At 28.7% G+C, this 13,909-nt stretch overlaps 1 protein-coding gene across 2 annotated transcripts in view; it reads right to left on the reverse strand.

The window, feature by feature from the left end:
* LOC129912650 (pleckstrin homology-like domain family B member 1) overlaps nucleotides 1–13,909 on the reverse strand; it is an 82,328-nt gene that overhangs the window by 962 nt on the left and 67,457 nt on the right. For both annotated transcript variants that reach the window (XM_055990991.1, XM_055990990.1), the window contains exons 8-9: nucleotides 2,583–3,001; nucleotides 2,382–2,514 (exon numbers count right to left, since the gene is read on the reverse strand). In XM_055990991.1, coding sequence (XP_055846966.1) covers nucleotides 2,382–2,514; nucleotides 2,583–3,001 — 552 coding nt within the window. The remainder of the gene's footprint in view (nucleotides 1–2,381; nucleotides 2,515–2,582; nucleotides 3,002–13,909) is intronic.

Genomic DNA, 13,909 nt, shown 5'->3' on the forward strand with positions numbered 1-13,909 from the left:
TAAAAATTTTTTGGACAAGAAGTGCCATTATACTTTTCGTATAGATTTGAGCCCAGAAAACTCGAAAATCTTATCAGAAAAAATATTTATGGATATGTTTATGTTGGACGACTAATCTGAACAGAAAGCCTGAAAGCTGATTAAATAAGCAACAAACACTAGAACAACTTTTCTGGGTCACTCCAGATGTTTAAGTGCAATGTATCAATATATTTAAAAAAAAATCGATTTTTTAAAGTAAATTTTTGCAAAAAAAAAACTTTATTACTGAAAGAAAAAATCAAAATCTTTCGAATCTTCATAGTTTTTAATTTTGTATGTATATGTAGGTTCAAAAAGACCAAAAAATACTAGATTTTTAAAGTCCATATTTTTTTATCCAATTTTAACCGTATTCAAGTTTTGTGACCATTATGTTGAAAGATAAAGTATCTTCTTTTCTCCTTTACATGTTCAGTATCTATAAATGCTCAAATTTCGTTTTTTCTCTTTTTTTATCCATAGATTTTGAAGAAAATTATCTTTTTATCTTTGCCAGAAAGTTTACTATATATTAAAAATTTTAAACTATGAGGATTCGAAAGATTTTGATTTTTTCGTTCCTGTTTGTTTTTTTTTTTTTTTTTTTTTTTTTAAGCAATTGACGCTTTAAGAAGAGAAAGAAAAAGGATCAACTTTCTGAATTCGTTGGTTTAGTAATATAAACTTAATCAGTTGGGGTAATATATAATAGGTGCATAGTTACTGGAACACTTAAATAATAGAAAACCGCGACTGTTTGCATGTTTGGTTACCAAAACAAAAAAGACACAAATTAATGCAAAGAGAATGGAGTGGATATTAATTGTTAAAGCTAAAAATTGGTATCATATTTTGCCCCTCAATTAATGAAAAACTTAAAACACTTGAGACTAACTAGATAAGTTAGCCTAATGCAAATTTTCACGAAAATTAATATTGGGTACGATTTTTTGCAATATTATAACACGACACATAGCTTAATTAAATTATTGTCAGCTCTGACGACTCAGAAATAATGGCAGATTTAAGAATGTTTGCGAAAGTATAAAAATTACCCTACAGAAGAAAATCAGTCAAAGTTAAAACGGGCCAAAAATATCTTGTAACGCTCACATTCGGAAGACCAAATTTGTGCATGATAGAAAAATAAGGCAAACAATAATGTCATAATACCAACATTTTTGGTGTGTTGTCAAGAACATCAAAAACTCATTCACATTGTCGGTCGGTCCCTACGCTCGTCCTCGACGACATTCCAACTATCAGATCCCTCGACAAAGCCAACTTGTTGGCAGCATAATTTGCCCCAAATTTTACGCTTCCAAATAGCAAGTCGGCTCTTTCCGAGCTCGAGGGTGTAAACTCGGCTTTATAAAGCCTACATCCGTACTAAGCTAGAGTAAAATTTTAATTCAATTTGAAAATTTAAATGACCCGTAGTCCAAAATGCGTTTCGTCCAGGCACAACTATTAAAAAAATTAAATAAATTAAATTAAAAATTCACAAATACCACTAAATTTAAACAAAACTTATGAAAATTATTCTTTGTTTACGTTTTTGTTTTCTTTCTAGAGTATAATTCACATATTTGGTTTGCCAAACATCTTTGAGAACAGGGTACAAAACAGCATTAAAACTGAATGATGATGGTAGAATTGCGAAGCAATAAATTCTCTCGAACATCGTCGAAATGTCACCTGCCTTTTTCTCCTTTATCGCTTTTTTATAATCAGTGCTCTACAAGAATGCCCATACCATAAGTTTTATCTAGAACTCAACTTCGGTCGTAGAGTTAAGTATAGACTCATATCTTGGCCGTTCAACTCGTATGTGGAACGCTTGGCCTGGTTCTGGCTTTCCTCCACATAATCTAGTAAAACGTCTCCTCTTTGCTTATTATTTGGTCTCTCAGCTCTAAGACCCATTCTTCACTTCGCCTGTACCGCTCAAATGTAGAGCTGAGGTTTATTTACAGAAAGCAGGAGTAGTTAAAGCCCTATGTAAAGGATAATTAACGGTAAGGGATGATCACCCACGAAAGTAATAAGTCTGATGCAACCAAGATTGCATTAATATGTGAATAAAGTCAGAATGATAATGAGCCCAAAATATTGACGTCAATTATCATTCCATAAGACAATTAGTTTGGAAATTTGCGTATCCAAGTTTACGTGTGATAACAACTTAATTGGATTAGACTAAACGGAAGTGTTGCAAATATTGAAGAGGAAACACCTAAATTTATAAGTATTAAATTAATAATCTTATGTATTTTTTGTTTATGCAGAACAACTATCTAAATATTTTTCTCAAAAAAGATCTTCAACAGATTTGTATCTAGAACAAATAAATTACTCACCGAAAAATACGCTCCACCACGAGGTTTCCTCTCTGACTTATCGGAATAGTATATGAAGGCGTTGCGTTGTCGATCCAAAACAAACCATCTCCTTGACCAACCATGGAATGTGGCGCCTAATTTGTGCAAATACCTACAAATATAAATTTGAAAAAAAAAGTTATTTCAAGTTCAAAACTATTATTCCAAGAATAGATTTACCCTCGACAGCTATAAGAGTCGACAAAAACATGCGGGCACTGGGCAATTTGGTGACCTGCCGATTCAATGTGTTGCCGCAAATCTAAATCCGGTGAGAAGATCGGTAAATAACGGGTGAGTGGTCGCTGATGTTTTGGAAGTGATCTTTTATTGCCCGATGTAAGTCGATCGCTGTTGGTTGTGTCACTTGAATTTACACTCGATCGTTTGCCATCGTCACTTTGTTCCGAGTGGCGATTATTACCGCCTCCTATTCCTCCCCCACCGCCACTTCCACTACCACCACCACCCGTCGATGATGAGAGCTCTATACTGGATTTGTAGGTATTCTCTGACAAAAGATCACAACTTAATTCTGAATTGGCCTCCGACAAGGGTCGTGACCGTTGTGATTCTAATTCTGGCTGTGAGTGACGATTCTGTAAATAGAAATAATAGAGAAAAATTTACATTCGTTAAAATGGAATAATAAAAATTAAAAATGTAAACAATAAATCGTTCAGAGAATCAACGGAGGAGGAACGGAATGGTTGAATGTGTGTCATTCTCCAGGAATGAGAAGAAAAAAAGATTAAATGCCGATTTGTCGTCACTTGCAATAAATTCTATCAGAAGAACGCACAGCAGTGAAATAAAAATACACCCATTTGTCATAAATATTGTATGAAATTCTAAAAATAAGATAGAAACTAATGTCACGGGATTCCAAATGATGATTCCAAATAAAATAAGATTTACTCGTAAAATAAAAAACAAAATAAAATAAAAAACAGTTTACGAGATAATTCATTGTTTCTTATGGTATTTGGCTGTAAGCCAAATTTGACGGTTCGGTACGTCAATTAACTAGACTCCATAAGCTGTGTATAGGAGGGGACTTTGTATTGTGATTATTTTAATGATAATTGGAAATGGAAAGTATGTTTTGGGGATGGACGAACATGTATACTTTTTTTAATATTTACACCAATTATTACTCAGAGGGAATTAATGTGTGTAAAATGATAAATTAATAATATTGACCTTTACCCCGAAAATTACAATAGCTAATGATCTGTGTTAATTTTTTTAATTTTAAAAATACAATAAAGTAAAGAACTTAAGCATGGGCTCTTAAGGTATTTTTTAGTCGGAAAACTGGTGATTTTCGCTTTGTTCTGGTTTTACACAACAGTTTTTATGTTTTTCGGTGTTGTTTTCTTTAAATAGCTTAATTTTTCCCAACTTCTACTGATTTTAAAAATTTATATTTAATCGAACAAGAATTATAAACGACTAAGACTTGTCACAAAAATTTTTCCTGTTAATCATTGGATCTTACCGGAGTTTTGCATCAAAGAGGATACATGTAATTTGGTATTTAAGGTCGTACCTATTTTTGATATAAAAAAAAACTATTATGTATTTCTAAAAACGGCCCTAACAATTTCCATTTTTTTTTTAACATTCTTTGGAAAAAGAATACTTCGTTTGGAGTTCAAAACTATTAAAAGAGATGTTTTTTTTTCTTCTAACTTTAAACCAATTTTGTATTATATTTTTCATGACCTAAGATTTGTAATGGTTTGGATCGTTTTAGATTGAGCAATTCAATGAGCCTGTTTTGATACCTAAATGGTCTCTTAAGAACGATTTGTTTTTTTTTTTTTAGATATGCACAAACCTAAAGATTCGTTGTAAAAAAAAAAAATTCAAAAAGAAGTAAAACATAAAACGACCTTATATTATGATTTATCTTGGATTTTCTTTAAATAACACGGTGTAACACTCAAAAAATACGCGGGCGGAGACCTATCAGGTTTTGTAGAGCTAGTCGCACTGAATACGAAACGCTATTTGAAAATCCCCTAACACCCCCAAAATCTGGAGTTACGGGCAAAAAACGGTTTTTTGGACCTTCACCCATTGAAAAAATTCTAGCTTCGACAATTTGTTACCCATTTTCGATTTTTTTACAGTTTCTGATAGAAGATAAATATACCTTTTTAACAATGTATAAAACATGTAACTCGGTTAAACCACTTAGAATTTATAAGATGTCAAAGTTCAAAAATTCAATTTTTTTTGTCATTTGCCCAACTTCGGCATCAATTTAAAGTATATGTTTTCAAAACAACATGCTATTTAAAAAATATATTCTAAAACTATATCTATTTCCCAATCGATCGAGGTATTTTTTATGAAAATCACTTCAAAATTGGCTTAGAAAAAAAAATTTTTCGATTTCAACCCAGATACAGAAATTCGAACTTTTAGGTATAGAACAAAAATGTTGTTTCGGCACGTAGTAAGATAAGTTGGGCGCCAGGATTTGATTAAAGGTTTTTGTAGAGGAGCTCAATACAAACATTTTTTTTCTTTGGGAGGGGGGTCTATCTCCCCCCGTTTAGGTGGGAGGGGCATTTTTCTAAAAAAAAATTATCAAAATAAAAAAAAATTATTAAAAAACAACGGCAACACTTACAGTAATAAATGATACCATTTCCAAAAGGCAAAATTGTGCATTTGGTTCTAATTTCTAAATCAATATAATATTACCAATAGTTTTTGAAATAATCGATTTCAAAGTTAAAAATAGGCGAAAAAAAATTTGTAAAAACTCATTTTATACTATTTTTGTCCAGACTGTGAATTTTAGTAAATAAATTACTTAGACAGAAAACTGCCTCAATTAATTCCTTATCGAACAGTGAAAACTATATGTTTCTATGTCTTCTAGTTTTTGAGAAAATTGAAAAATAAAAACAAATAAAAACAAAAAATATTTTGAAAAAAGAAAAATCTGATAAAATAATTTTTCAATTTTCTCAAAAACTAGAAGACATAGAAACATATAGTTTTCACTGTTCGATAAGGAATTAATTGAGGCAGTTTTCTGTCTAAGTAATTTATTTACTAAAATTCACAGTCTGGACAAAAATAGTATAAAATGAGTTTTTACAAATTTTTTTTCGCCTATTTTTAACTTTGAAATCGATTATTTCAAAAACTATTGGTAATATTATATTGATTTAGAAATTAGAACCAAATGCACAATTTTGCCTTTTGGAAATGGTATCATTTATTACTGTAAGTGTTGCCGTTGTTTTTTAATAATTTTTTTTTATTTTGATAATTTTTTTTTAGAAAAATGCCCCTCCCACCTAAACGGGGGGAGATAGACCCCCCTCCCAAAGAAAAAAAATGTTTGTATTGAGCTCCTCTACAAAAACCTTTAATCAAATCCTGGCGCCCAACTTATCTTACTACGTGCCGAAACAACATTTTTGTTCTATACCTAAAAGTTCGAATTTCTGTATCTGGGTTGAAATCGAAAAATTTTTTTTTCTAAGCCAATTTTGAAGTGATTTTCATAAAAAATACCTCGATCGATTGGGAAATAGATATAGTTTTAGAATATATTTTTTAAATAGCATGTTGTTTTGAAAACATATACTTTAAATTGATGCCGAAGTTGGGCAAATGACAAAAAAAATTGAATTTTTGAACTTTGACATCTTATAAATTCTAAGTGGTTTAACCGAGTTACATGTTTTATACATTGTTAAAAAGGTATATTTATCTTCTATCAGAAACTGTAAAAAAATCGAAAATGGGTAACAAATTGTCGAAGCTAGAATTTTTTCAATGGGTGAAGGTCCAAAAAACCGTTTTTTGCCCGTAACTCCAGATTTTGGGGGTGTTAGGGGATTTTCAAATACCGTTTCGTATTCAGTGCGACTAGCTCTACAAAACCTGATAGGTCTCCGCCCGCGTATATTTTAAAACCTCATTTTTGTAACACCGTGTAATCAGTTACTTTTTAAAACAACGTTCATATTCATTTTCTAAAAAAAAATTGTCTATTTTCGCGTTAGGATATATTATTACCAACCATGTTTTAAAGTAAAGATTAAAAAACAGGAAATAATAAAAAATTATAATGGTCAACAAAATTGAATTATTTTTTCGTAGAACCAAAATATACTTTTGTAGTAGATTTCAATACTGTAAATAAAAGTCCAAAGTCAAAATAATCTAAAACATTAGTTCACGACTTTTGTCTTTAGAAAGCGCCATATTCAATTAAATTCGATGGAATATAGGCTATAACCAGCGGACAAGCAAGATGGTTCCAACGATAACTCATTAACCAAATTATAAGTAATAGTTAAGAAACTATTAAGGAACATATTATGAACATACATAGAACGTAAATACAGGTGAAACAGGAAGGCATTTATTTTAATTCTTAGTAAGCTTTTGTTGTTGAACCAAGAACGTCTAAAAAATGTCAGTTTGCCTAGTTAAAAAAATTAAAAAAAGTGCGAGTGATCATTGAAAATGATTCTTTATTTGGACAAATCAAAATTCAAATACTGTTTGATAAATCTATCAAGTTTTTTGTTTTTTGATGCTTGGCTAACTTTTTTGAACTTAACGAACCAGTGATAAAAATAAATAAATATAAAAAAAAAAACAAATAAACAAAAGACGACTCAAAAATCAACTCAAAAAAATTAGAATCAAAATACGAACTACACCTATTTTGATATTGTGGGTGTGCTTTCATAAATTCATAAATGAACCTGGCGAAGATCCACAACGAAGATCAAGAAAAAAAAATGTAGTAAAATGAAAATATCCGTTACTAATTAGTAACTTATTATCAAACGTATTACATTTTGATTGTTAGAGAGTGGTTTGCCAAGTTCAGACAAGGGGAAGAATTCACACTTAAAATACATTTTTTTTTTGTTTTTATAATTAAATTCTTTAACTTGAACTAATTTATTTTCACTTTAGGGAAATATAATATTTTTGCAAGTATTAAATTACAACTACAAGCATATTAATTGGGAAACTAACAGATAATCTTCAGAAATGATTATTTCAACAGTTCTTTTGTTTTAGACTTGACAATTTTATTTTGAATTTATAGAGTTTTTTATCTGTTCAAATTTACTATAGTCATCAAAATGCAAAAATCACCTAAAATGAAAAAATTACTCACTAGATAATATTCAACTCTCACTCGCGCTTGCGACGGTCTTCTTCTGTTCACGTAAGTCATCCAAACAGACATTTTTACTAAATTTTATTTTTTTGTTTGTACTTAAATGCCACTCACTACTCACAACAGTTTATATTTTTAGTTTTTATAATTTAAAAATAAAAATTGCAGCAATTTGACAGTTTTTATATATTTAGATCATAACAAATTCAAAATTAAAACAAAATATATTAATGCAACTTATAGCATAGAAAATCAGACCTAGACGAACGATTGAATGAATGAACAAACTAACTATAACGCTCAGAATTACCAGCTAACAGCCAACAACACGGGCAAGAGACAAAATAAAATTTATCAACCACCAGCTGAATTTATCAAAGCTTTTATTCGAACACAAAAACAGCATTTACTCAAAAATTTCAAAAAAAAAAAAAAAAATTGTTTTCTATTTCGATAAAACTGTGCTAACGCACATCGAAAATAAGTGTGTGCGCAGGAGGCTCACACAGTATTTAGAGGGTAAGAGCCCACCTCTTCATCTAATTCCGATACGACGACACTGTGGTGAGTATATTTTTACGAATGCCAAGTGCCAAGAGCAGAGCAGAACGACAATGTGCTGCGTAAGCAATGACAAAATTAACAGATGAATGCATATTTTTCTATTTAATAATAAATAATCTAAAAAAAATTAGATTTGTAAATACATATAGCTAAATCTAAATGTCTCCGGTAAGTGGTGATACTAAAAAAATTCAACAGTTTTGTTTTGACTTTTTAGCTTGGGATAAATTTGGGAGATACTTTAAAGGCAAGTTATGAGTCCATACAAAAATGGATTTGAATTTTTGATTAAACATATTGAATTAACTACGTCATTAATTATTTTTATTTTTCACTAAAAGTGAGACTACAAGATTAAGTAAAATTAAGTTTAAAAACATGTATGCTGTGTAAAAAAAATGAGGCCAGTTTTTCAGTGGGGTTAACCCCACAAACATATTTCAGTATATTTTGATTTCTGAGTTAATGATCCAGATTTTTTGTTTTTAATTTCCAAGACAAAACACAACAAATTAGAACTAAGATATTTTTTTAACAACATGTCGTATAAGGTACATCGGTACACAACTATGTATTTTGAAAATTATTACAAAATGTACTCCTTTAACATTTAATGACTTAGTTTATTCGTAATTCCCATGATACAACATTTTTTATAAAGTTCTTAAGGTCCATTTTCTTCACTCGGAGTTGAACATAACTTGAGAATTTTTAATATAAAAATTCTCAAGTTATGTTCAACTCCGAGTGAAGAAAATGGACCTAAATATACCATTTATGCTTTTGATTTAATCAGACTGATAGATAACCAATTTTATTGGAGTACTATTTTTGTCACAGTTTTTGTGGTATTTATTTTGAATTTCATCATTTCATTTAAAAGAAAACACCCTTTCACTCAAGAAAATTTAGTAGAACTTTTTTTCACCCTTGGATTCTTATTCACTAGTTCAAAAAATACATCTGGATGTAAAGAAATTGAAATGTGAAAAATAAATCCAAATCCATAATATTCACTATCACACAGAGAAAAAAAAAATAGTTATTTTTGACTATTTTTGAACCATTTTCATAGTTTAAAACAGGATAGCTATTTAATTTTACATCTAGATGTATTTTTTAAACTAGTGAATAATATGGCCGTTAGTTATTATAACAAAGTAAACTTTTTCACCAAGTTTAAAAAATTAACTAAATTTATGTCAGCTGTTATGAAACCATTCTAAAACATAACTCAATCCCTTAAAAAATTACCCTTTCCCCAAAATATTTTTTAGAACTTTCTGGATCCTTTGTTCCTGCTTTATCTAAAACCTATATCCCGAATTTTATCAGTGTATCATGTTTTCTAAAACAAGCATCCCTGCATTTAATCGACAATAACTTTTCTTAGATCAATCGTATTGACTTTATTTGTCATTAGTTTCAGGACCAACAAAATAAATTAAAACATGTTTCATATTATTATCCACAAACAATTTTTTTTAAATATTTTGTTGACCTTAATCCCCTCTTTTCACGAAAAAACACCTTTCCACCCAATAGTTCTTATGAACTCTTTTGATCCGTGGTTCTTATTCCAAAAGAAAATTTTATGCCAAGTTTAATGAGGATTACTTTTTTTTTAATTGTTGATTTTTTTGTACTATTAAGAAGAAAATTCTTATTACAAAGAGATTAAGTTTATTTTAATTAGAACAGAGTTTAAAGCGATTCCATTTATTTTTATTATAAATCTTATTAATGAAAGAAGATAGAATTTAAGAAGAACATCAAATTTATTCTAAGGGACTTCTTTTACATACTAACAACTTCAAGAAAAAGGCAATTGTAGTAAAGCTGTTTCATCTTTTCCTGATGGTTTTCTATGATCGTTAAAGTCAACCCTTCCGCCATTTTGTTTTATGATTTATGTATTTCCACAAAAGGGTAAGTGTTGCAAGGCTCCACTAGAACCCCACATGTAAAATTTTACTCTAACACTTTGTATATAATTTTAACAGTTAGTGAATGGTCAACAAAAGAAAATTTCGATGGTCACTGTGGCGTATGAGTACTTTTTTATGGAAACAATCTTAGTGAAATTGTTCTTATTTTGATTAATGAATTAGAGCTTTCAAATGGCATTAAAAAAATTTCACAAGTTTGTTCGACACCGTCATACCCCTCAGTCATATTTTGTGAAGTGTTTATATTTTTTTATTTTTGGAAGAAATTTACACCTTTTTCTTTGCACACATTCATTAATAGCCCGTCATTCTTTGATTCACTGCAAGTGACAGCTGATCAAAGTTATACAATTTTTGACAGATTTATGGTAAATTTATTGGAGATGTCTTTTATGAGATGAGGCGATAGATTTGAAAAAAAAAAAAAACAAACAAACATTGAATGATCATGATCATAATATCAAATAAATATTTTTTTTTATTTTTGATGATCAAAGGTTAATTTTTAGTTACACATTAGATAAAAAAAAGAAACAAATTATTTTCAATAAAGTTTGTTATAATATTATTTTATTTTCATGGGTACATTTTTATAAAGTTATTAGTTTTGTCTAAGTTCCAGCTGTTAATACAGTCAACGACTGCGTAATCTCTAGTTCAGTACGCAACTTAAAGTGTCTCCACAATATCTTAGAAAAATTAAACACATGTCAAAATAATAGTAAAATTGAATTTCATCCAACTGTCGAACGAGTTATTTTGGAAAATGGCTTTTATATTTTGGTTTTACACTAATTGTGTTATCATGTGTCATTCTGAAGAAAAAAAAACATGTGTTTATTACCTTACCGTTACATGGGATGAGACGTCTGATTTTGTTGTATACATAAGAAGGATATTGTTTTTTTTCTTATTAGACAAAATAGTAAATGTTTTAACTATTAGAAATTCATAAAGTATGGACTTTTTCTATACACATTTAGTGCATTCAGAAGTAGTTTTTACTTGTCAATTTTCTAGTACAGTTTCTTACTACTTTTTATTCATATTATCAACCATTACATGTGGGTATATTCCCGATTTCAAACAATACATGTTTGGCGTATTGGACTATGGATTTATTTAAAAAAATGTCCATTAAAAATGTATTTTATTATGTATTTACTCAGAACAATTATTATATTGGGTAAGTGTACGTTAATATAAATTGAATATTAATTCAAGGATAGCTCACATATTAATTTGTGTTAATTTAAGTGATTTGGCTTAATTCCAAAAACAAAAGTAAACGAAAACAATGTGTGTTGTATTTTAATATTTTAATGTAGGGAATTTCAAAAGACGTAAATTTAATATTTTGTTGATACTATTTTTTTTATGATTTCGAAAGAGTTATTATTTAGTGAATAAAATATGACAAACAGGTTGTTATTTTGACAATTAATTTGACACACACGTTATGTGAAAATGTTGAAATACTTTAGTAAAATTTTTGACGTAGATATGTATTTGATTGGTATTTTATAAACTACAAACAAAATAAGATCAAAACAAATGTAAACACAGTAAAATTCGGATATTTGAAAAACATTTTAAAATACATATAATAATTTTTTGAGTAAAATAGGTCTGTTCTATATTCTATTTCAGTCTGTTTTTAAGAAGGAACAGCTGAAAAATGATACTAGTTTAAGTTTCATATGCAGTTCCACAGTCACATTGTGGTTCTTTTATGCTTTTTGGCGTCAAAAATCATCTGAATCTGAATGGCTATTTATTGACGAAAAAATTAAATTTGGTACACTGAAAGATATTACTATGGTGAATACGAAAAAGTTGCCACCTTTTTTAAATTAAAAATCAGTATAAGAGTTAACAAATAATTTTCTTTTTGAAAAGAATATCTATGTAAGTTAGAAATTCATGTAAATTGATGTCAAATTAATTCTCGGATTGTGCAAACTCGGTTAAACACAATTTTAGAGCCATTAATATGCATTTAAGTAGATTTTTAAGTTAGGTACAGTTTTAACAACTGCAGTTGTTTTTAATATTAATTTTCATAAAAAAAATGATGTTATACTGTTCCCAACTATGTTTTAAAGTAAAGATTAACAGATGACATGAAATAATAAAAAACTACAATGTTCAATAAAACTGATTATTTAACTTTTCGTGTATCCACAATAAAGTTTTCTATTTGATTTTGGTATTTAAACCAACTTTAGATTTAAAACTGTACTCAAATTCATACAATTTTTTTTGTAATTTATTTTTTTTTTTGTATTTTTATTTTACTACTGAACCGAAATAAATTTGTCGAGAAAAACTTTAAAAACGTATGTGAAAAGAAAAACTAAAAAATAGTATGAAATTACGTCCAAAATGTGAAAAATTAAAATATCTTAAAAATAAGAGCTCTTAGAAAGGAACCAGCTTAACTGACCACAAATACATTAAGTGTAATATTAATTTTTCTAGAAAATTTTAATAAACGCTCAAAATAAGGAAAATTTAAAAATTAGTATGACCAATGAACTTGCCCCTTAGACTGATTCAAAAAAAATTTTTTTTTATTTTGTTCAATGCATTGTTGAAAATATTGTTGGAAATGACGACAAAAAAATACTGTAAAAGTTTCAGCCCTTAATGTTAACATTTAGTACCGCCGCATCGCAATTTTCTATTTCCCATACGATTTGTATGGGAAAGATTGTGTATTTGTGTTTAGAATTTTGTATCTTTTTAATGGTTCATCAAAAAGGCTAAATTTAATCATTTTCTTGTATAAAATTGAACGCTCTACAAGATTGCATTTATGAAATTAAAAAAAAAACGGACGCGAAAAATTAATTAAAATAATTTTTAGTTGAAAAAATGAATAATTCGAATTTATTGAAGAAATCTAATATGATAGTTTTAGGGGTTTGAGAGTTATATAAAAGGATCTGTGAAACCAAAACACAACATAGAATACAAATATTCGAAAATTTTGCCAAATTTTTTGAAAAAACATAACAATTTCGTCAAAAAATCGGAAAAAAAATGAGAAAAAATTACTTTTTATATTTTAAAGTTGAATAACTTCGAAACGCGGGGGTAAATCAAAAAAATTAATAGGAGCTTTTTTGTAGAGCGGACAATTTTATAAAAGAAAATGATTTTGTCAAGCCTTTTGGATGAACCATTAAAAAGATACAAAATTCTAAACACAAATACACAATCTTTCCCATACAAATCGTATGGGAAATAGAAAATTGCGATGCGGCGGTACTAAATGTTAACATTAAGGGCTGAAACTTTTACAGTATTTTTTTGTCGTCATTTCCAACAATATTTTCAACAATGCTTTGAACAAAAGAAAAAAAAAAATTTTTTGAATCAGTCTATTGCCCCTAAATATGAAAAATTAAATATTTCAAAAACTAGAGCTGCTAGAAAGAAACTAACTAACTAAAAGCTAAATGAATCCATAAAATTTGATAAAAATCTTTCTGGAAAATTTTAAAAAGTTTAAAATTGTTGACCAGTGTTATCAGTCTGTTCTATTTGCATGTTTCTATTGCCATGTTATTGAACCCGTTGAATGCGAAAACTATTGAATTGAATCACAAAATTATGAATAAATCATACAAACATAATACAAACATACATTAATAGATTCATCTTTTTAATTAAGATACATTTGTAAAAAATAAAAAATAGCAATAAATTAATTAATTTAAAAACTCATTTGCTTAATTAACTACCAGCTGCCTATAGTGATGACGAGAGAGGTAACTTGTGTTGTTATCTTCTTTTGTACAGTAAAAGCATTC

The sequence above is a fragment of the Episyrphus balteatus genome, chromosome 2, assembly GCF_945859705.1.
Source record: "Episyrphus balteatus chromosome 2, idEpiBalt1.1, whole genome shotgun sequence".
Taxonomy (NCBI): domain Eukaryota; kingdom Metazoa; phylum Arthropoda; class Insecta; order Diptera; family Syrphidae; genus Episyrphus; species Episyrphus balteatus.